We start from the raw sequence: 24,589 nt of genomic DNA, 5'->3' as shown, positions 1-24,589 counted from the left end.
CGGGACACCTTATACCAAAACCACATTCTGTGTCTGAATATGTCTCATGACGTAGCAGCAGTGTTCTCTACCACTCTGCCTTAGTTCACACAGAACCCAGGACTTCACATATCAGTTACCTTGCTCTTGCTTGTTGTGCAAGCTCATGCACACAACCAATCATGTATTTTATCTGAGGCACACTTGCCTGAAATGGGTTTACACTAGCAGCCATGCTAGCCTCAAAGGCACCACCCCCACTCTCTATCTGCATTTTGATATGAACAGTAAATAGTGCCACTTTTGCTCAGAAGCTAAACCAGCTCTCATTCGCTCTGTCAGAATTAGTTCTTTAAGCATAGGAAGTTGACCTTGTTATACTGTGTTTCTATGGTCCATGGACTTATCTGCTTTGGAATCACCAGAGATGCTCTTCAGACCTATTGAATTAAAATTTATGGGAATGGGGCCTAAGCTTCTACATTTTCCACCAGCACCACAGGTTAGCCTTTCTTTTTGATAAAATATCATATGTAAAAGAAAATATATAAATATATGTATGGTTAAATAAATGATTGTCAAACACCTGTATGTCAACCACCTAGCTTAAAATATGAAACACTGCCAATGCATTTGAATCCTACCATGCGTACCCCTACTCTGATCACAGCCTCTTCCACTCCCCCTTTCTCCTGAGGTTACCTTTATCCTTAGTTTTCACTGCTCCCTTTATTTAAAAAATTATCACATAAACATATCTCCATAAGATATAATTTCTATAGTCACATTTCTGAAATGTATAGAATATTTATTATACATTAGGAATTCTTGTGTTTCTTTTCTCAGTGTTTGCAAGATTCATCCACATTGATGTATATAGTCATAATTCATCTATTTTAACTGGTACAATTTTTTGGAGAGCTACAATTTATCATTTCTATTGTCGATGGGATTTTGAGTTATTTCTAGTTTTGTTTTGTGGTTATGAAATAAAGCTAGAGTGAATATTCTTGTATGATTCTCCCGGTGCACATGTGCATGCATGTTTTCAAGAGTTTGATTGTTGGGACATGAGGTATGGACAGGTTTTACTTTTAGCAGTTAATATACAAATGTTTTCTTCCAAAGTACTACACTAATTTATACTCTATTGAGCAAAGATGTAAGTTTCAATAGCCATTTCTTGATACTATCAAAACTTAATTGAAAAACTGATAGTTGTGACATGGTTATAATGGTAGTTGTCACTGTTTTAATTTGCATTTCCCTGTTTACAAATGATACTGAGTATTCATATTTTTGGTGATCTGTTTCTTGTTAATTGCATGTTCATATCTTTTGCCCAGTTTTCATAAGTAATGCATCTTTTTCATATTGATACTAATCTTCTGATTAATACTTAAATGTCTTCACTTGTGGCTTGACTTTTTGTTTTTAAATCGGTATTATTGAAAGTACTGCAGAGGTCCCCTTTTCCCCCGCCATTAATCCCCTCCACCCGGCATCCCTCCTCTCCCCCAGGCCTTCTCACTATTGTCTGTGTCCATAGGTTATGCATATATGCATATAAATTCTTCAATTAATCTCTACCTCCACTCCCCACTCCCACCTTCTATGATATAGTGTGATGAAAAGAAATTTCTAATTTTAATATAATTGAATTAATCTTTATGATTTTTGCATCTTGTTTAATAAATCCTTTCCTACCCTGAGGTCATGAAGATATTTTGTCTCCTAAATCTTTTGTCTCCTAAGTCTTTTTTTTTTTTAATTTATTGTTGAGAGTATTACAGATGTTCCCCATTTTCTCCTAAATCTTTTAAGGTTTTGCTTTTCACAGTTAACTTTTTAGTCCAATTTAACTTGACCTAACTTGACCTGACTTGACTTGATGTGTATGTGAGATATAAAGGCCCAGGTTAATTTTTTCCCCACATGGATAACCAGTTGTCCCAATTCTATTTCTTAGAGTCCATCCTTTCCCCACTGATCTACAATAATACCTCTGTCACTAATCAAGTTTCTATCCTATTTTTCCATTCTCATGCCAATTCCATGCTGTCTTAATTACCGTATCTTTATAGTAAGTCTCGATATTTGTTAGGACAAGTGACTCACCTTACTCTTCTTCAGAAATGACTTGTCTATTCTTGGCCCTTTGCTCTTCCAGTGTAGTTTAGATTTAGCTTATCCAATTTCACACCAAAAAAAAGGTTGAGATCTCCACCCCGCCCCCCCCCCCAATATGATGGGAACAACACTGGGTGTTTGACTGATGGTTTCAGACCAAACCTGGGTTCAGCAATCTCGGTACTTGTGTTCTCGCTAGGAAAGAATTCAGAGTCGAGACCCAAACTATAAAAGAAGACTTATTTCATTAATCACAGAGGTAGAAAAAGTAATTCCTAGAAGAAATGGGCTTAGGAAATAAGTTATAGAGGCAAAAGAAGGGCCTTTGTGCTTGGGAGTGAGGAAGCTAATGGTAGTGCCTGAGGGGGGAGCTTAGGGAAAGGGAATGGCACAGGTGTGCTCCAGAGAGGGAAGGCTCCTAAAATCTTGATTTAAATGTATTGAATCTAAATTTGAGGTAAGTAGACAACTTTACAGTATTGTCTTCTTATAAATGAATATTTGTATTTCTAGTTATTTATGTCCCCTTTAATCTATTTTAACAAAATTTTATAACTTCATAAATAACATGTATATCTTTTGTATACATTGCTAAGTACCTTATATTTATGTAGATGGTGTATTCTGACATAATATTTTATGTGTTGATAATTTATAAAAACTCAAATAACTTTTTAAATTTTAATTATATATTGGTTTGCCATGCCAAATTTTCTCACTAGTTGTATAACTGTAGATTTTTCAGTATTCTATGTGGTTGTTTATATCATCCATGAAAATTGGCAGTTTTTTCCTTCTGTTCAACTTCCCTGCCTTCTGTGTTTTGTTCTTATTGAACTAATTCTATTGAATAAAAATGATCATCGTAAGCCTTCTTCTCTTATTCTTGATTTCAAAGGAAAAAGCATTGAGCACTTCACTGCTGAGTGTGATGTGTGCAGATTAGAAACACAATAAACCAACTCTTTCATATTTTATAACTGTTTCTTTCTGTACGTTTTTAATAAGTTCCTTAGATATGCTTTCTGATTTGCTAATTATCCTTCAGCTGCATCTAATATGCTATTTAAATTGCCCATTAAGTTTCTAATATTATTTACTACATGGTTCAATTCTAGAAGTTTAGTTTAGTCCTCTTTATAGACTATTGTTTACTAGTCATATTTCTTGGATCCCCTCTTTCACCTCATTAGAATATTAAATATGTATGTTTACTCTATCTCGAGTTGGCTAATTATGGGCCACAAGCCATCCCCAGCCCTCCCACCTGTTTTTGTAAATAATGTTTTATTGCAACACAGTCATACTCATTTGTTTCATATTGTCTTGATTGCTTTCACCTTACAATGGCAGAGTTGAGTACAGGCACACCTCGGAGATACAGCAGGTTCAGTTCCAGACCACCACAGTAAAGCAAGTTGTAGTTATAATCTTTTTGCTGTTGTAGGGTCTTGCCTTCAATTTGTGTAAAAAAATAAAAAAATAAAAAATCTGTTAAGTACAATAAAACAAAGCTCATAAGTTAATATGAATGCCTGTCTAATCACTATGTTTTACATTGTGTCAAATGTAATTAAAAAATGAAAAAAATATTTAAAAAGGAAAAAAGCAAAGCTCAATGAAAAGAGGTATGCCTATAGTTGCAATAGAGACTGTATGGCTTGCAAGCCTAAAATATTTACCATCTGGCCCTTTACAGGAAAACTTTTCCAACTCCTGCTCTATGTAATCATTTCAACATCAATAGGCTTTACAGGTCTTATTGTACTCTTGGTTGTTTCTACTGGCTTTAGCTTTTGCTCATGGTGGCTCATTTCCTATGTGCTTTATAATTTTTTATAGGAAGCTCTTTTTTTTTTTTTTTTTTTTGGTACTTTATTTGTAGGAATTCTTTGAGGTCTGATTTTTAAGATGAACTGCTCTAGAAAGGATTTGTATTTGTTCTGCTAGGAACCTAGGGGCAAGTCATGTCACTGGTCAAGATCCCCCAGGAAATGAATCATCTCTGAATAAAAGGTTTTCATGGAAGCACTTTATTGGAGAGTACTCGCACACAAATACACAAAAAAATATAAGAAACTGCGGGAAGCTGAGTAGTAGAGGAAGGCTTGGCCTGCAGCACAGTTACAGTGGACTTCATGATGTCATGGGGAAGTGTGAACCTGGGTTGGCCCTTCAGGAACATTTCAAGTTCAGACAAGAGGAGCAGGCCTAATGCCACAACACAAACACGTGCTTGCATGTGGGTTGCCCTTGGGGAGGGGTCTTAATCCCTTCAGCTGAAGACCATTCATTAAGATGGACTCAGCTCTGAGACATCAGCAAGGTACACTCTGCAGCTGGGAGAATGAAGTTTGCAGATTTTTTTGGACCACATAGGTAGTTTAAATTTCATTCCAAACCCTGCTAGATGACTAGTTTGTGGTCTTGATCTCTCAGTGATGAATATATTCTCCTTTCTATCTAGAGCCAGGCCCAAGACACCAGTTTCTCTATTCTCCCCTTTCACAAGGCATTTTTTCTAGTTACGTTTTTCATTGAGGTTGTAATCATTAAGGCTTTCTGTGAGGGCCTCTGATCTGAATCCCCACCTTGATCAAATTCTGGGGCTTTAGGAATTATCCAGATGCCCCTCAGCCAGGGTAACCCCTGGCCTCAGTGTTAGCTTATCTTAGCATTTTTGGCTTCTTAGGTTTAACCTGACTTACTTTATTGACACCCTACCCCTGCATATTAAAAAATAGACCACACACATACATATTCCAGTATTGCTAAGTGTTTCGCACTAGAAAGTGATTTCAGTGTATTTAGTACAATAAGTTATTTTGGCAGATAGATTCCCAGGTGAGTTTTATGCACACTCAAATTTCAAAACCACTAAACTAGTATGTACCCATGGCCCTCAGTCTACTGAGGCCCAAATCTTCTTAATTTCAATGATCAAATTTATTCCATGTGGTGGTCTCTGATCATCATAGCTCAACCTTTTTTATACATACATTCTATATAATTTATAAAACACTTATCATATGCTACCTTATATAATAATAATATATGGTTTTAATCATGTTTCATGTACTCAGCTAGATTACACATCTTTGAAAGGTGTTCCCTTAAGCTTTGTAATGCCTTTCCCTTTTCCTCTCTGCCAGGGACTTGCTATATAGGCATCTGTCGAGTGAAAGGTTTGTTCATTTCTCAGATTGAGTCCTGTTCTTAAATACTACAAGAAAGGACTAAATTGAAGTATCATATAATGATTTCACACAATATATTTCAAGTCCTTGAGACATAGTGAAGATATTATCTTATTGTAAGAAATTAATTTAAAGGCAGGATTACATTTTATTGCTTTTTTCCTTCCTGACCTGTGCTAATGGGAGAAGAGGAAATTCTTAAACTTCACAATGGAAGTCAATTTCAGAAATTTAAAAGATGATGCAGTTTACAAAAAAAAAATTCAACTCAGCAAATCTATTGATCACCCATTACATGTGAGATTCCATGTAGGTGTTCAACCTCTTGAGAAAATTTCTCTTATGAAGTGAAGTACATCAGTAAGGCATAGGAGGGCTGTGTTTTTCTTGTCTCTGCTCTTAAAATAGCTGCAGCAACCAAAAGGGAGAAGAGGAGGAGGAGAGTGATCACTGCTGCCTAACTTTAATCCAGGAGTGAAGTCTAAATCTTCATGTCCTAAGCAAACTGCCACAGAGAGCTTCTTCATGTTCTGAGTACTTTATATTGCAACTATAAACCATGACCATAGAGGGGAGAATCCATTTATCTCTCCAGTATTCTCTGCCAAGTTGTCTCTTATTTATTGCTATTTAATGAAATTTTTCATGTACATCAAAACACAATCTTTCAACTAAAGAAATGCACCTCTGAGACCCAAGCACTTTATAATATAGAATCTACATGCGAACATTAATTTTTTTCTAGATGGGATTACCTAATGAGTTTCTTTGTGCTCAGGCAGGAGATTTTAAGTGAAAATCCTATTATTAACTCTTCCATGGGATAGAAGCTTTCAGAAAATTCAGCAAATATTTTAAACAGCCCATTTTTCTCGAGAATATGAGATGAATTTAGCTATTGAGCAGCTTAAATCTTCCCTTCTGAAAGCACACATAGTTTTTTAAGTGGCTATCAAAATTAAAGGGGTGTTTTAGAGAAAGGTATTCAAGGAAAGAAAGAATGCCAATATGTGTTTTCCCACCTATGAAGACTTTGATTTAACAGTAAATTTATTCCATTGCTTTTCCTTTTCTCATTCCTTAAAAATAGCCAAACTAAGTAAAATGACTGTTGCTGTGCAGGGCAATTTTGGTTAGATGTAGGAGACAACCTCACTGAAACTGGCCTACACAATAAAGACATTTTTATATTAAATAACAGAATGTCCAGAGGCAGGAAGGAGAGGCTTAAAGATTGGTTGATTCAACAAAACCACTGAAGACCCAGGGTTTTTTTTCTGTCTGTCTGCTCAAGAGTCCGTAGAATGGTTTTCCAGGAAATGTAAATTACCAAAATTAGCTCCAAAAGTTCAGGGAAAAAACTGAATAGACCAATATCCACAGAAGAATTAAGAAGGTAGATATCTAATCCCCAAACTAGCCCCCCCAAAAAAGAGGAGCTCCCACCTTGAAAAAGTTTGTGTGTGTCATGCAATAATCCCTGTGTCATGCAAAATGTCAAAGCGTATTACAAGTATGGAAAATTTCCCAATTCCGTGACTAGCATAATGCTAATACCAAAACCACACAAGGGTGATTCAGAACCTAACATCATATTTTTTAAGTTTATAAAAAGTTTATTTTTTTAAAAACACAAGCAAAACCTCTGTATGAATATAAGATAAAACTTCAAAAGAAAACATTAGTATATGTAGAATCCAGCTGTTTATTTTCAAACCAACACATGATGTGAAAAATAAAAGCAAATTTGCATTTCCAAATGCAATTACACAGACTCATGTGTGAGTGTGTGCATGTGCCAATGCAGAGAAGAGAGTCTGGAGAGAATCACAAGGGACTATGAACAAGGCTCCTAGGAGAAGATGGATGGTCAAGGTTGAAGAACTAGGAGGGGAACTTTATTATTTCATATCCTCTGTACTGTGTTGATTTTTACAAGCATGGATTCATAAACTAGAGAAGTTTAGAGTTTAATAATGGGATCCATCGTGAAAGGTCATGCCAGGAGCCAGAGCTAAAGTCCAGAGCTTCACATCCTTGTTTTTCAAAAGGAGGCTGAGGGAGACTCTCCCGTTGCCCATAAAACAGAGAGGTTCCTCCCTAGGTGTCCCAGTCAATGTGGTAGTCATCAAACTCAAACAGCATAAAACGAAAAGGCGAGTGGGAGTTCATCCCTCTGACGAGGACACTGAGGCCCAGACAGACTGTAAAAAGTTAGAGATGGGGTTCTCTTTCCAAATTCTTTCCTCTGGCTGCATGCATTCGCATTACATGCTTTTTCAATTGATTGCATTTACTTAAGACTATCTCGTCCATTTGGTTGCTACTGCACATAACGATTAGTAATCTAACTTGAAACAAAACTTGTTGCTAGCATTATAGCAACACAACCTCATTTGTCCTGTAAGGCAAGGGGACAGAATCTAAGTATATCCTGAGTAAATACATACATATAATTACTGGGAGGTTACTGGGATATAGTGCCTCTATACAACAGCCTTCAACTGTAAAACACCTGTTCTGTTTTTCTCTGGCAACTTTATATAGGCTGCCCGAGTTAGAAATACCTAGTTTACAAACACACATACAAATGAGCAGCTGGGGGCCCAGGCCTCTCTCTAACCTCAACCCTCTTCAGACCTTTGACTCCACCTTCTTAATCCCAAAGGGTAGTCCAGGGGTCTGACATGGATGCTGCCACCTAGCGGTTGAAAACACTGATAAACGAAAAAGCGTCTCAGTTTGCCTTTGACACTTGCTCACAGCTGGCTTTTCTAAATTCCAGTCGCTATTTTACTAACTGAAATCTACTTGTACTGAATTATTAATAGTTCACTTCAAGATGTCTAGCTATCAGATCTAGGGAGAGTAAGCTTTCCGTTTGGTGAGACAAATGGGCCAGTTGGGGGTCACTGGGTTTTACATGCTGAATAAAGAGCTCTTGTTGGTTTTTGGTTACCGGTTAGTCTGGCCCTATAATTTATTGGCTTATAAAAAAGTAATATATTTTATGGATTTTTGTAGTTTTCCTTATTCCCTGTTCTTTGATAAGTAATCAAATAGTAATAAACACATTTCTCAAGTTGCACCTGAGAATTTCTACAAGCTGAGATGAAGTGATGTTTTTTTTAAATGAAATTACAAAGCTGGGTTTCAGCAATCACTTTCAGGGTTAAATCTTTTGCTAATCTTCCCACAGTTGTAAAACGGCTACAGGTTGCTTTCTTTGCACTCTTGGGGAGCTGACAGGGCCTGATGGAGATGTTTCCAGCAAGATGTCAAGTGATCCATCCCTCAGAAACAACCACATCGCCAAGCAGAGGTGTCTTTCTCTGCCAAGAATTATATTGGGTCAGGTAGGAGAGGCCAGGATCTGATGAAGCCAGGGCAAGCAAAGGTCAGCGCATTGTGCACCAGAAATGAAAAAGAGAAAAGGTGTAATTATGTTTCAGTTCTAAAGGTCATACTTGGAGTTATATTACAGTGACTTGATAATTATTTCTCTCCCTCTACTTCCTTTTATCCTTTCCAGAAAAAGATACCGAAAGATTGTTTTCTGTGACTTTGAGAAAATCAAAGCTAGAAAGCCAGATTAGGGTAGTAGTGTCTAAAACATACTAAATTATCATGAGCAAGCCGAGGACTTTTTTAAAAAATTTATCTTTATTGTTGAAAGTATTACAGATGTCCCCTTTTTCCCCCATTGACTGCTTTCACCCTGTACCCACTCCTCACCTCAGACCTTCACCACACTATTGTCTGTGTCCATGGGCTATGCATATATGCATATAAACTCTTTGGTTAATCTCTCCCCACCCACCCACTCACCCCTACCCATCTTCCCTCTGAGATTTGTCAGTCTGTTCCATGCTTCTATGTCACTGAATCTATTTTGTTCATCAGTTTATTATGCTCTTTAGATTCCACATATAAGTGAGATCATGTGATATTTGTCTTTCTCTGCCTGGCTTATTTTGCTTAGCATAATATTCTCCAAGCCATCCATATTGTCCCAAAGGGTAAGAGATCTTTCTTCTTTATAGCTGCATAGTATTCCATGACTTTTTAATTCATAGGCCTAACAAAGGTATAAAGGATCATTTGAAATAACAAAGCTACAGTGATTAGAAAGGAACACACAGCCCTAAAGAATCATTGTCTGGCTCTGGCTGGTGTGGCTCAGTTGTTGGAGCATGATCCCATGCACCAAAAGGTTACAGGTTTGATTCCTGGTCAGGGCACATACCCAGGTTGCTGGTTCCTTCCCCGGTCCAGGTGCATACGAGAGGCAACCGATCAATGTTTCTCTCACAGTGATATTTCTCTCTCCCTTTCTCTCTCTAAAAATTAATAAAAATAAAAATAAAAGCATCATTGTCCAGCAAATCTGGAAACCTCCCTAAAGCCCTCCCTATTAATCTTATCTTTACCTTGGAAACTGCTACTCATCGAAGTAAAACCATGGAAAAGCAATCAGAATCCATCCTGATTCTAGCACACCTTTCAGGCTGGAGGCAGAAGTTGGGGGTGAACTGCTAGTTTTTGTTTTGTTCTTTATATATATATATGGTCTTAATAATGTTCTGCTTTATCTTTAGTCATTTTAAAATGCCTTAAAGGTTTGTGAGAAATATTCCATCATGTTGTACTTTAGTTTTTCCTACATTTCCTCTGGAAGCCAAGAATTCTCAACCATCACCTTTGTGCCAATCTAATAGTAAATATTTAATGTGCCTACTCTGTGCAGACCACGCTGACAGTTGTGTTATTATTACACACTAGAGTTGTGCTTCCCAACCTGTCCTCCTCATGACATATACAAAATGATAGTACCTGCCTGGCACACCTGAGGGACAGGTCACCATCACGGACAACTCCCTGACAGATAGCATGACACCTCCAATCTTCTTAGTCAATTCAGGGTCTTTAAAGAGACACTCTTAGAAAGTGTTCAAATATAATTTCACCTGTGGTATAATTTAATGGCTGTAAAAATGGATTTCAAATTGTTATCACTTTAAAAACTTTCCAGCCATCATTGTCACATGGAACACCTGTAAACAATTTGATGGCCCTCAAATTGGGTTCCACATGCCAGTTGGGAAGCTCTGTACTAGAGAAATAAGATGCCCCACAGAGATGGGCTTATCTTTACTGTTCTCAGTGTGGAAAGAATCCAAACCAGGAATGTTCCATAGTGTATGGATTCCATATGTCCTCTCATCGAAAGTCGCATTCCTTTTCAGCATTTTTTTTTAAAGGGTGTTTCTTCTTCTGTCATCAAGAATTTTCTTCCTCAATACCTGCTCTGGAATATTCAGGGGAGTTCTTGTGCTTATGGCCACTCTTCCTGTGTTTCTGGCCTTTCTCTGCTTAAGTGAGAGTTTGTAATCTTCAAAAGCTGATGAAAAAAATATGTGGTTTTAAGACAGAGAAAAAAAGACTAAAACAATCAGAGAATAACAAGAACTGGATAAGATACCTGCTGGCCAGTCCAGAGTTTTGCTGCTTTCCTCCTTAAATGCAGAGGCAGTTTTTTAAAAAGTGAAAAGGTAGAAATGGCTAAAGCTTTATTTTTGAAAGGTAAATATCACCATTTCCCCCTTTCTTACAGTGATAAGGTGATAAGACTTATCCCCAATACAGAAGAGGAAGCACATGCACTGAAGAAAATAGGCCACCAGCTTAAGGTAAGAGAGTGTCCACTCATCACTGTGTTTATAATGTGCTCACAGGGGTATGCTGGCTGGAGCTGAATAATTGGAATTAATCAGCCAAGGGAAGAAAACTCTAAGAGAACTTGAAAGAGCTTTTAAAGGGTAGTTAAGGTTATTCAAAATATTATTATATCCCTGGCCCATGGTCTGTTTACTAGTTCATTTCCCATCTCCCTTAGTAGGATGTAAGCTTAATGAGAGAGCTTGTGTATTTCTGTTCATTGCTGTATTCTCAGTGAGTCTCTGAAATATCCTAGAAGCTCAGTCAATGTTTTGTTGTTTAATGAATGAGTGAATTTCATTTATAATTTTCCAGAGCTTCTTTTTTCCCTCTTGAAATCTTCCTGCTGATCATCTAGATACTTTCCTTCTAACTAAAACTTTCAGTAGAAGTGAGCTGAAGAAAATAAAATGTAGCGATTGAGGTTAATTTATTTTGCTATGTTTCAGTGGAATTGATAAGAGAATTTTGTTGGCCAAGGTTGAAGGGCTCTGATTAATCCATCTTTGATGGGTTTTATGGATTTTAGAGTTAGAGAATTTCTCATTCCCCATTACTGCATATAATTGAGTGTTAGCTTTAGCTAAAGACTTATGATGAGAGGTGTCGTGATGGGCTCTTTGCCATGACTACCTTTCAAGAAGAGAAGTGAGCCCATAAAATATGGTGGTTTAGGGTAATTTTCATGGAGAGCAAAGAAGATTACCAAGGAGGCCTTATGAATCTTCAATATGGAATAGAAAAACATGGGTCTTGATGACTGGAGTACAATACTACTTGGAATGTACCTAGAGAAGGTGTTAGGGAATGAAGAATAAGGGAGGTGGGATGGACTAGTAGCTTCTGGAAACATTCGTAACTATCAAACGTTTGGTTTTCTATTTTTGGTTTAATTTTTCTCTTTGGCATCTTCCCTTCAAATATTGAATTTTTTTGCAAATGAAGTTTTGATCTTCTAGGTTATTGATTGTCTTTCTTCCCCCCATCCCCAGCTCCTACCCATGAATGTCCAATTTAAGGTTGGTGTCTCATTATAAGGGCCTCAAGTGAGGATGCGGGAGCCTATCCCCAAATTGTTACGATTTTATCCAATTCCAGAGAGACTGTGCTTGCTGGGGATCTCCCAAACCACTTCTCTTCCTCAAAGGAATCTTTGCTCTGGATACTGGCATTAACCTTCCTGTGGTCATGTCTGATCATCAATCCCATTATGGCCTTTCCAGCAGCAATATCTGAACACTATCTAAACAGTCCACCAGGACCTCAAAAGTTGTAAAGCAAAGCCAGTTTCAAGTAGAAGTTTCCATCTCTGCTGCAGTTGTGTTTTGGATTCAGCACTGGGAAAATTAAATAGCCTTTTTACAACTCAGGGTCCAGTATTTCAGGGAACAAATATTCTGAACCAGATATTGAAAAAAATAATTAGAAATTCCCCCCTAATATGTGAATATATTACATCGTAGGCCTTACAAAGCTATGAAGATAAAATTGTATCATTATATATTTGATCACTTACCATTACCAAAAGCAATAAAACTACATCAGTGAGGACTGTGAGGGTTACTTATAAACTCTTGTAAATCACAGTAAATGGAACTAAAAGATGTTGAATATAGCTAGGACTGTGGACACCGATGACAGCACATTTATATCGGGCCCCTTTTTTGTACATACTTAAAAGAAAAATATTCCTGCATATTATATTCATTTTGTCCTGAAGGAAAGGTAATAAATGGAGGGGGTGGGGGAGGAAATTGTTTGGATGTAGAGGAACTTAGATGACACTGAAAGAGGGAAGGAAAAGGGGCTGGTGAGGGAAGAGAGGAGCAGAGTGAAGGAGAAAGGGAGTTGATATTAGAATGTTGATGATGCTCTAAGGATTCCACCTCACAGCGTGTTACGTCCGGTCCCTCTTAATCACTATGTCCCGTCACAATGCCAAGTGCTTCCTAGAAATTGCCTCATTTTTAACAACTCTATTATTGCTATGTTACACATAAAGAAACTGGGAGAGACAGAGGTTAAGTAACTTGCCCTGGGTCATGGGATGGAATCAGAACACATGTCTAGACAGGGCCAAGCCCTCTAGAACCCAGGTGAGGCCTCCCCTTGCCTCTAGGCTATTTACTCTGACCATCTTCATGATGAAGAAGAGGGTCAAGGACAAATTTGCTGGGCAGTGGAGCCTAGACCCAGTGTGAACATTATCATGTGTTCATTTATTTTATTCATGAGTCACCAACACCACCCCCAGCTTCAGTGATTTGAAGAACTCTCACAACTCAGCCTATAGGCCCACTCACAGCTATGACTTATAATCACAAAAGGATACAAAGCAGAATCAGCAAAGAGAACAAGCATATGGGTTGAAGTCCAGAACAAGCCAGGCACAATCTTCCAAGAAGTGTCTACTGGTGGAGTCACATGGGATGTTCTTAATTGCCCCAGCAATGAGTTGTGATAACACATGTGAAATACTGTCTGCCAGAGGGCTCATTAGAGATTTAGGGCCCAGGGTTTTTACTGGAGCCTAGTCATGTAGGCTCCTCTGGCTAGCATGTGCCAAAATCCCAGCCTCCCAGGGAGAAAGCAGGTGTTCAGCATGCACACACAGCTCAGGCACAGTTAGCCACTATTCCCAGTTAGGGTGGTGGAAACCCTCCTAAGATCTAGGTTCCTAGATGCTGGATAAGGGCCCATCCTGTAAGCAGGCTTTTCTAAGGATAGCGGTTTCACACCTGCTCTGTCAACTCTTCTCTGCATGTTTCTTCATTTCCTTTCATTAAAGGAATGGTTTTATTGGGCCGAAGTTTGAGGCACTGCACTTAAATAAATTTTGATATGAAAGCATCATGTTAAGTTGCTGTCGTTTTATGTAAATGCTCTTATTGAGTGATTCACTCGTGCTACTAAAAGCAGGGATTTTGGCCAGGCAGAGGAAGCAGCCTGCAGAGAAGGAGAATATGACTGCCTGCCTGTCATCTTATGCCCTGTGGAGCTGATGGACAGAATCAGAGCCATTGTTAACAGCTCCTTGCACTGCCTCCCAGGGGAAGGGAGGAGGATTTGCTAGGAAGGTTTTAGTTGCCATTTTCCCCTAAAGCACAGTGTGGTAGACAGAATTATAAGATGGCCCCAAGATTTCTTCCTCTTGTGTGCACGCCCTGCATAATCCCTCCTCTGAGTGTGGGTGGGAACTGTGGGTAGGATGGGACAGTTATTCCCTTGACATATTTTATTTGTTAGGAGGGAGAGTACTGGGGATAAGCCTGACCTGATCAGGTAAACCCTATAAAAGCAGAGAGTTCTCTCCAGCTGTTCACAGAAAAGGAAGTGCTCCTACTGGTTTCAAAGAATCAAAGTGGTATATTGTGAAATGTCCTTGAGAGCCACATAATCAGGAATGCCCATGGCCTCTAGAAGGTGAGAGTCACCCCCAGCTGATAGGTAGCAAGGAAATGGAGGTATAAGTCCTACAACCACAAGGAACTATGTTCTACCATACATATGAGGTGGGAAGATGACCCTGAAGCCCAGATAAAATCACAACCCTGCTGGCCCCTTGATTTTAGCCCAGTGAGACCCAAAAGAGAAAATCCAGCCAGCTGTGCCTAGACGTCTCACCTAAGAACTGTGAGATGATAAATGGGTGTTGTTTTAAGCTGCTGTGGTTAACTTGCTCTGCAGCAATAGAAAACTAAAACACACAGTAAGGTAACAACCCTATGTCTTGGTCTTTGATGGCTCTTAGTTTAATAACATATATGAATGCTTTAAGTTTTCTGATTTCACTGGCTGTCACCAAGGAGCTCTGGAAAAGTGAAAGGTGATTAGACTACATGCTTAGGCTGTATATTCAGAGTGTCTTATTTGAAACATGAACAAATGCAAAATATATGTGCAACGTTGAACAGAATCTGAGAAGGTACAGTCAAAGCATAGCTAATTAGATGTGGAACTGTTATGAAGCTGGTTACTTTCCTAATTAAATTTTATGGTTTTGCTGAAGAATTAAAACAAGAAAGTTAAACAGAAAACCATGCCCCCAGAGAACTAGATTGAGAAACACCAATCAATTAAATTTTGACTAAGGGCATAGCCATGATTTAAATAAAGTTGTGATGGAAGGGGGACAGTTTGCAGGTGCGTAAAATTAGAGTCTGAACACCATGTTCTGCCCACATTTCTTCACAAATTCTTTGTGCTCTGAAGGAATGGAAATGACTTTATGTAAGATCACAGAACAAGTTCCTGTTATAGAATTGACATATCCTTGTTGAAAGAAAAATTAATGATGCTTCTGTTTCCAGTTTTCTCATCAGAAAGTTATATGATTAAAAAAATACTGTCCTGTATCCAAAAGTTTGTCATTTTCAATTTTTTTAAAAATTGATTTCAGAGAGAGAAAGGGTGAGAGAAAGAGAGATAGAAACATCAATGATAATAGAGAATCATAAATCGGCTGTCCCTTCATGCTCCACACTGGGGACTGAGCCCACAATCTGGGCATGTTGACCAGGAATTGAACTGTGACTTCCAGGTTTATAGGTCAATGCTCAACCACTGAGCAACACCAGCTGGGCCAAAAGTTTGTCATTTTTACAAACTAAAACATAGCCTTAAAATATTAGCTGGCTTGTCTCAGGTATCACTTAGTGAAAGGCCAAGTCATGCAAGGAAGGCTTCACCCCTTCTCCTTTGCTTGGATGTGAAGTTTGCTGCTGCCTTTTCCAGGTGTAATCTCCCTCCTCAGCATTGTGCTGTAGTTGACTGCTCTCTTCTCTGATCCTCCATTGTGCACACCCAAGTCATACACCTGGACCTAGAGGAGTTTCAAACACCGTGGTCCCTAGGAGCGGACAAATTCAAACATCCAACTGGATGATTTAATTGATTGGGAAACTTGTGAGGAAGAGAATGTGTGATAGAATTCATGCTGTGGGAGTTACTTGTCCCTGTTTTCATTAGAAACTGGTTGTGCTATTATAAGATCTCTTAATCATGACTGTGGTAGTCAGAATTCTAAGACGGCCTTCAAGATTCTTGGCCCTGGGATACACACATCTTCCCTCAGGTATTCCATTAAACACTAATCTGGTTCCCACTATAAAAGGATTTTGTACATGTAAATAGGGTCCCAAGTCAGTTGACCTTGAAAAAGATTGTCCAGGTGGGCCTAACTCAATCGTGTGAGCCCTTTAAAAACAGAGTGGGAGAGGAAATGAGACAGATGCACTCCTGTTGGCTTGGAGGAAACCAAACATCCATGTAAAGAACAACCATGTAGCAGGAAATTGTAGGAGGCCTCTAGTTGCTGAGAGCTGTCCCCAGTGGACTAGAAGGAAAACAGGGACCCCAGTCCTACAACCACAAGGAAATGAATTTTACCAGCAACCAATGAGAATGTAAGAGGATCCTGAGTATCACATAAGACCCTAGCCTGAGCGGACACCTTGATTTTAGCACCATGACACCCTGAAAGAAAATCAAGACACTTGTGATCTACAGAAATGGTGAAATAATAAAATTGAGCTAATAAATCTATAGTAACTTAGCAATAAAAATCTAATACAGTAGTCTTAAAAAAACAGTGACTCAGCTACCTAAAGATACACAGAAGTATTATGAATGAGGTTGAGAGATAAAAGTGAGGAAGAGACCAAAACCTGGATCTGTCAATATACTTGGGGTGGAAAAAAGCATTTCCATCTTTTTGTTAAAGGCTTTGTAAGGTAATGAAGCAGCATTACTTTTAATTTCTCTGGCATTTTGAAAGAGAGAAAAAGCTGCTTATAATCCAGGCAGATTTCCAAATGCAGTTATGGGTTAAATTTCAGAAATATAAATTTCAGACATGGCATGCAGTCTTCTCCCTCTGTATGGCTATTGGTAATTAGTAAACTCAATAACAAAAGCATATTAAGAGAAACAATACAGTATGTGTGTGTGTGAGGGGGGGAGTACATTAGAAACCTTCCTTCAAAAATAAAAAAAATCCTTTGCAGTACTATTATAATTACCCCCAGTGACCCTTTATTTAATTTACTCAAGTAGTTTGACAACATGACCTTGCACTGATACCATAGTATATTTCCTTTCTGTTTGTAAGACTGTTCAGTTATCTTTTTAAATTTATTGTTGAGGTTATTACAGATATCCCTCATTTTCCCCCCATTTCCCCACTCCACCTGGCTCCTGCCCCACCCCAGGACTTCACTGCAAAACAGCCTGCTTTGGGACTAGTTTTTAAACTTTAGAAGTAGTAGTTGTTCTTATGGCTGGTAGTAACTGCCATTCCTAAGCTATTATCAGCAACTGGATGTTTGAAAGGCCAAGTCCATTCAAGTCTCGCATCAGAGGTGATCTCAAGTGGGCTCATCCATGCAGTTGCCATCACCTGTCATTGCCTGGTCCTCATGTCTAGTGGTTGGCAGGCTGAGGGCTGGGATGACAGGACAACTGGAGGGCATGTCTCTCACCATCTAGCCAGCTAGCCAGGCTTATTTACTCAGGGGTCACAGGGATCCAACAGTAAGAGAGAGCAAATTCACAAACTCCCTTGAACCCAAGTTTGGAACTCAGATGACATCACTTCTGTTACATTCTACCAGCCAAAGAAAGTCATAGGGCCAGCCTGATTCAAAGAGTGAAAAGATAGATTCCAGTTCTTGATGAGATGATTGTAAGATGTGAATATAGACTTGAGAAGAATTTGTGGTCATTTTTATAATTCACCACACCTTCTATTCCCCACCCCATTCCAACCCCACCCACGCATCCAGTTCCAATATGTACCAAATCCAGCATTGAAGATGGCAGCTCCCTAACTTCTCTGCATTCTCACCACCGCTGCCTTAGTTCCCGCCCTCATTGTCTTTAGCCTAAATTGAGCCAGTCTCCCAAATTGCCTTTCTGTCACCTCACCTATGGCTCCTTTTTGTTCTCCACACTGTAGCTGCGGTGATCTTTCTGAAGTGAAAGTGGGTCCTACCTTAATGGCTGATACCAGGGCACAAGAATATAAATGAGTATTAATGATCTACAGGGATTGACTATCACCATCCAATGATACTTATTAAATATTTAACTACGTGAGGTCTTATGAGGTCAGGTGTGGAAAGCAGTTAGCATGGTGATTAAAAACAGCATGATCCTTGGCGGTGTACTTCTGTGTTCATACCTAGACTCTTCCATGTCTGAGTTGCACGCGTATCTGTGAATGACCTAATTTATCTATGCCTCCATTTTCTAATCTGTAAAGTAGGGAAACGCAGAGGAGTTGATCTTCCTACGTTGGTGTTAACCTGTAGCTTGGAACACATGTATCTACACTGTAGCTATTTGTTCTCATGTTGTGTCTCCCTTACTAGATTGAGAGCAAACGCTGCTTACTGTTCTTCTTTGGGGAAGATCTATGCCTGACTCATCTTTGTTTCCCTGGTACCTGGCTGTCGTAGGCACTCAACAAATCTTGAATGAATGAGCAAATGTAATTCATTTATCTATCTACTTACCTATGATTATAATACAAACAACTTTAATTTGGGTTCTAATAAAAAACATACATATGGCTGAATAAATATTCAACAAGTTCAAAAAAGCAAAATCAAGGTAGGAATACAAATTATTGTAAAGTGATGGGTTAAGGGAGTATCAAAGGTATGAGGTGAGGAAAATTATCTCTCTTGTCAATTACTAAGGAAGTTTATGGAGGGAGTAGGATTTCTGTAAGAGCTTGGTGATAGATACATTTCTTGAGAAAACTGTCTCCAAGATCTGCAGTTTTCTATGAGAGTCTCACATAACATTAAGATTGTACCTTCCGCTGTTGACTATCAATGAATCCAATAATGCTAATTATGAGAATATTTTAATTTTGAAAATCAGAGCTCAGGTGTTTTGCCTAGGAGTCAATTTGTTCTGCATAATAAAAAATGTCTGTATTTCTTTAAGCCTCAGACATACTACTTGATTAACAAATCCATTTCTTTCTTATAACCTGAAACCAGCCCTGGGGATGCCATTGTGGCTATTCTCTATGCCCTAAAAAATATTCAGAGCAGCTTTTGCATATTCATCAAACAAAACCACAAAGACTTTGGTTGACTTAAGAAGTTTCCTGTTTTCTACCATTTTGTTTCCCTAGCTGTATAAATTCCCACAGTCCCACAAGTACATTTCTTAGGTCTCATCGGGATCATTGCATTTGCTTTGAGGCTATCTCATCATGAGTGTTCTGTTCTCTCACATTTTAGTCATGTTTTGAAAATGGACTGACCTGGGCTAGGAATCAGCATCATTTTCTTGAGAAAGAGGAAAGAAGAAGGTACCAGTTATGGAACATTGTCCAACAGTGTAAAAACACTGACCAAAGGTAGGGGTTGGTGACCTTTGAGAGGTAGCATCATAAATCTTGATCGTTGACTCCCTTAAAGAGATGATGGGAGCACAGGCAGGAAATGCCTCTGTGTTAAGAGACCAGGATGAGCCTTTTGGTGATAGTGTGATGGATGATACACCAAGGGAGCAAGCCTTGGGCTCTTGGGCAAGGAATGAGTGGATGGAGTGTAAACAGTGAGAGGGCAGGATATATTCTTCTTAGCGCATTTAATCGTCCCATTTCTCCCCGGCCTAAAACTCCAGCCACCCTATCCAGAGCCTGGCTTCGAGTTTAGTCACCAAATAAATAGTGAACACTAAGATCAGTCAAAGGTCTAGTCAGGAGGCAAAAACCACCTCCTTAGAGCTTTTTCCCCACCCTCCCCCCAACCCATGGGTGAGATTCAGGCCTCCAGAGTCAGTTACCCATTGAGTGGTAGAGAAATTTGCTGGAGTGCTGGCAGGCTAGAGCCAGTCCAGTCATCTATTGAAGGACACTTTGGTTGCTTCCATGTCTTAGCCACCATGAAGAACACTGCACGAGCACAGGGGTACATATATCTTCCTGAAGAAATGTTTTCAAATTTTGGGGGTAGATACCCATAGAAGGATTGCTCAGTCATACGGTAACTCTATTCTTAATTTTTTCAGGAACCTAAGGTAATTTTACCTGAAATCTTTATCATGTTTAAAAAGACATTTTTCTGAAATTACAGACATACCTCAGAGATACTGTGGGTTGAGTTCCAGACCACTGCAGTAAAGAAAGTTATAATATTTTGGTTGGTGGAGGGTCTTGCCTTCAATTTGTAAAAAAAGAAACATCTGTGAATTGCAATAAGGCAAAGCCTAATAAAATGAGGTATGCCTGTATCTGGTGGTCAGCTGAGAATTAGAAAGGACACTGAGAAAGTAGATGGGCCAAAGTGGAAAGTCCAGTTGGAGGGAGCTGGGAGCATGCCACAGGCAAATAGGGCTCATTTCACAATTTTGTCCAAAAGTGGTATTGCCCTGGGCAGTCAGTCATCTCTCCTGCCACCTCCAGCAACCCACCTTGCTTTCTTATTTCTTAATGTGTTTAAATCATCTAAGCCTATTTTAGAAAATTATTTTTAATATGAATATGTGAATAACAGAGGAGGTGCTGAGAGACTGGGGCAGAAATAGTGATACTGAGCATAATATTTCTATTTCAACAAAGCTAAGGTTGACTCTCTACATAACAGATCTTATCGTTTATCATGTGTATTTGAAAAAATATTAGGGTAAATAATTGACAGATTACAAAGAAAACACAACATTGATCTTAGAATAACAAAATCTCTTAGTCACCCAATTTCTTTCAGCAGTGTAAGAGCCCTTATTAGTCAAGAGAGCAACTGATCAAGGTTAGTCAAGATGAGTGATACACAGTATAGGAAACATTGACTGTCATAGGACTTAGGATATTACCTAGAGTAAATTATTCCTTAATAGTGTGTACAAGTAAGGTCTATATCATACAATCATAAGTAAATTAAATCTCAGATGAGGAATATAAGAGACAAGTCATAAAAGTTAATTCTCTGACCAGTGATATTTAGCTTTTTCTTCACCAAACCTCTGAATAATGGCCCCTAGAGAATGTCTACGAAGCCAAAAGATGGCATCAATGGGTAAGGAAGGAGCAGTTATTTGAGGGGTTCATCAAAATTCCTGGTAAGTAATTAAACAGTAGAAGGTTCTCAAATATAGAAATTCAAGTTATCTTAAGGATAAATACAGAGTAATGCCTACAGAGTTTTAGACTAAGTCACACAGAAGGGAGAAGCACAGATCACAGTAAAATGTGAGCCTGTGGTGAACATACAGTGTAGAGTCACACATCTGTAAGCTGCATGTCTGTTAGGATGTAAGGACTCTAGGCTTCCAGAGATTCCGGGAGTGGCTTCCATGTGGCCGACAGTTATGCAACGAAATCCTGTTTTCTCTTCTTCCAACCTCAGAGTCACTTAGTTGTGGCCATGAGGATGTAGACCTCTGATGGGAGAGTAAATAATTTTTAGGGAAGAACAGGTCCTTAGAAGAACAGAGGGGAGGCATCATGTTTTGTAATAATGTGTATCTGGATGTGGAGTCAATTTCTAGTCTCTCCTCTGCTATAATAGTCTTCCCTGGTTGGTGAAACTCCCAGAGAACGGATTTGTAACAATTGAGTTCCTTTTAGAGGATCTGTCTTTAGGCAGATAAGGGCAGTTCAGGGGAAACTTCTTCCTGCATTTGCTGTTTTTCAAGCGGCACAGCTCAAAACCTTCAATATACCAAGGCAGCCTATTTTGAGGTAGCATGTCCTGAATCCCTACAGTCATATTTTGGGGTAGCATATTCACATGGTACATTAGAGTGCTACCTTAACAAGTAAAAAATATGTGGCATTAGCTTAGCAGTTGGGCAGTAGATGGGAAGAACATAGATATCGCAGCCTGGAAAGAAAGAGCCCAGTGTTATGTAGAAACAAAACATTTGGCAACATTTGGTAAAGGTATCAGCTGAACATGGAAGTCAAAGAAAGTGTCTCCTGATCCTACAGCTCTAAGAAAAGTAGGTGCAAGTACCCAGAATATTAGCATATGTTGGTTCTTGTCACTGCTCACAGAAAGGTATTACAAGAAAAGGCTGAGTTCGGGCAGGAATTGATGTTTACAAGCAGAAATGAAAAGGAATTGGGAGTATAAAAGAGCAGGAAACCCAGACTGCTTATGTATCCTAAACAGGAAAACAAGGCTCAAAAAGGTTTTAAGAAGAAAAGGTCCATTAAGATTTCTCAGGTTTGCAAATTGACTTCTATTAAGGGAGTTACTTTTCTACCTTTCCATTCAAACCTATTGTTTTAAATGCCCTCAAAGTGACTTCCATTAATTTGAAGACAGGTGGCAGGCAGTGCATGAGCGCCAAGAAGCAAAAAATGATAATAAAACAGATTTGAGAGTTACACCTAAGACAGAACTTTAGATGTGGTTGCTGTCAAATGAAACTTAAAGGAAGAAAACAGACCAGAAGCCTGTCTAGTTTCTGACAGGTGGCCCAAAATATCACAGACCCAAATCCCCCTCCAAAAAAACCCCACTTTGCTATATAAAACCATATACAACTATCAGGACCACAGAGTCAAATGTGCCAGAAGCAGGCTGCAAAAGCTTATCTCCAAGGAGCGCACACTCACCCCTATCTACTTCAGATGTGGCCATGAAGAATAGTGGGCGTAGGAAAACCTCCTAGAGGGGACTAGGGAGAGCCGTGAGAGGACAAGCAGCTCCCCGCGGAGAGCGGGGCCTGGGTCCAACCAAAGACCTGCCTCCACTGCTCCAGAGAAGGGAGTCTTCTTTTAACATATAATTTTTCAATTACAGTTGACGTACAATATCATATTAGTTTCAGGTATACGGCATAGTGCTTAGGCAGTTCTATACTTACGAAGTGATCACCCCAGTAAGTCTAGTACCTATCTGACACCAGGCATAGGTATTACAACATTATTGACTATATTTCCTATTACATTACATTCCTGTGACTAACTTTATAACTGGCAGGCAGCTTCTATATCTTAATCCCTCACCCTTTTTTACCCAGCCCCCCAACCCCTCCCAGCTGGCAACCATCAGTTTGTTCTTTGCATCTATGAGTTTGTTTCTGTTTTGTTTGTTCATTTATTTTGTTCTTTAGATTCCACATATAAGTGAAATCATATGGTATTTTCCTTTCTCTGACTGACTTATATCACCTAGCATAATACCCTCTAGGTCCACCCATGTTGTCACTCATTCTTTTTTACGGCCAAGTAATATTTCATTGTTTATATGCACCACTTCTTTGCCTATCGATGGACACTTAGGTTGCTTCCATATCTTGGCTATTGTAAATAATGCTGCAATGAAATAGGGGCACATATGTCTTTTTGAATTGGTGATTTGGGTTTCTTTGGATAAATACCCAGAAGTGGAATTGCTGGGTATGATATGATAGTTGTATTTTTAATTTTTTGAGGAACCTCCATAGTGCCTGCACCAATTTACCATGCCCCCCAGATGGATGCCATCATTACGCGGGCCAGTGATTGTACACACTCCCCATTCTTCCCTGTTCAAAGGGGATGTTACTGTGTCTGCTCACCACTGCATCTGGGGAAAGGGGAGGTGCAGGGGGCAGATAACCCACCTTTTAATTTGTACATTTCAAAGTATAAGGAGCCACTTCTCAACCTATTGAAGACTGAAAACTGAAGGGGACTTCGGGGGTTCCCTCAAGAAGATATCTAGTAACTAAAAGAACACACTGACTAGTCACCAAAAATCTAATTCTTTTGGGCCCATGTTTCTTAACTTCCCTGACAGTAGGAGTGAACTTGTGGGTGAGTTCCAGCCAGTGGAGTGCAAGCAGAAATGGAGAATGCTACCTACAGATCAAGGAAGGCTTTGTAACCCACTCACTCAATGTTCCTGTCCACTGGCCACACAATGACTGTGACCAGGTCTTAGTGTCGAGTGGAGCCACGGGATGAAGGGAGCCTAGCCCCTAAATCACTACCCACCAGCAAGGAAGAGCTGTCTCAGAAATGAGGGAAAACTTTTGTATTTGAGCCCATCTTCATTCTGTGTCTGTTGCCTTTACCTAGCATCACCCTGGCAGAGCTAGTAGCTCTAAAACTCACCCCCATCTCTGGGACCCCTGAGCATAAGCTCTGTGGGTCCACTGAATATCACAGGAGTTTAAATTCTATAAAAGTAGTGTAGCCTGAGGACTTGCAAATATACTCATTCCTTCAACAGATCTTAACTGACGACTGTACGCTGGGCATTGTGAGACTTACACGTTGTGCTGTGAATAGAAACTGGACCTTGGGACAAGGAGCTTAGTGAGGTCATCCAAAGCACAGAAAGGTCAACTTTGTAGAACCTCTACAGGCTTAGTCCAAGTTTATTCATTACACATATTCAGCAATCTAACCAAACTCGATTAGTTCCCCAAATATGTCCCACATGTTTGAGCCTTAACCCTTGTTTATACAGAAACTACCATGTGCCAGATGCCATTCTAAAAACAGGGCTACAGCAATAAACAAAATCAACAATAATCCCTGTCCTCTTGAAACTTATATTCTATAAAGGGAGATTGACCATAAAAAAGTAAAACTAGAGCATATCAGATGA

At 39.2% G+C, this 24,589-nt stretch overlaps 1 protein-coding gene across 1 annotated transcript in view; it reads left to right on the top strand.

The window, feature by feature from the left end:
- CPA6 (carboxypeptidase A6) overlaps positions 1 to 24,589 on the top strand; it is a 202,264-nt gene that overhangs the window by 65,998 nt on the left and 111,677 nt on the right. Inside the window, exon 2 of the mRNA XM_081116484.1 lies at positions 10,921 to 10,996. Coding sequence (XP_080972610.1) covers positions 10,921 to 10,996 — 76 coding nt within the window. The remainder of the gene's footprint in view (positions 1 to 10,920; positions 10,997 to 24,589) is intronic.

The sequence above is a fragment of the Miniopterus schreibersii genome, assembly GCF_964146895.1.
Source record: "Miniopterus schreibersii genome assembly, chromosome: 17".
NCBI classification, from domain to species: Eukaryota; Metazoa; Chordata; class Mammalia; order Chiroptera; family Miniopteridae; genus Miniopterus; species Miniopterus schreibersii.
Note: the sequence above shows the minus strand (reverse complement) of the source record. Positions and strands in the feature narration are given on the sequence as shown.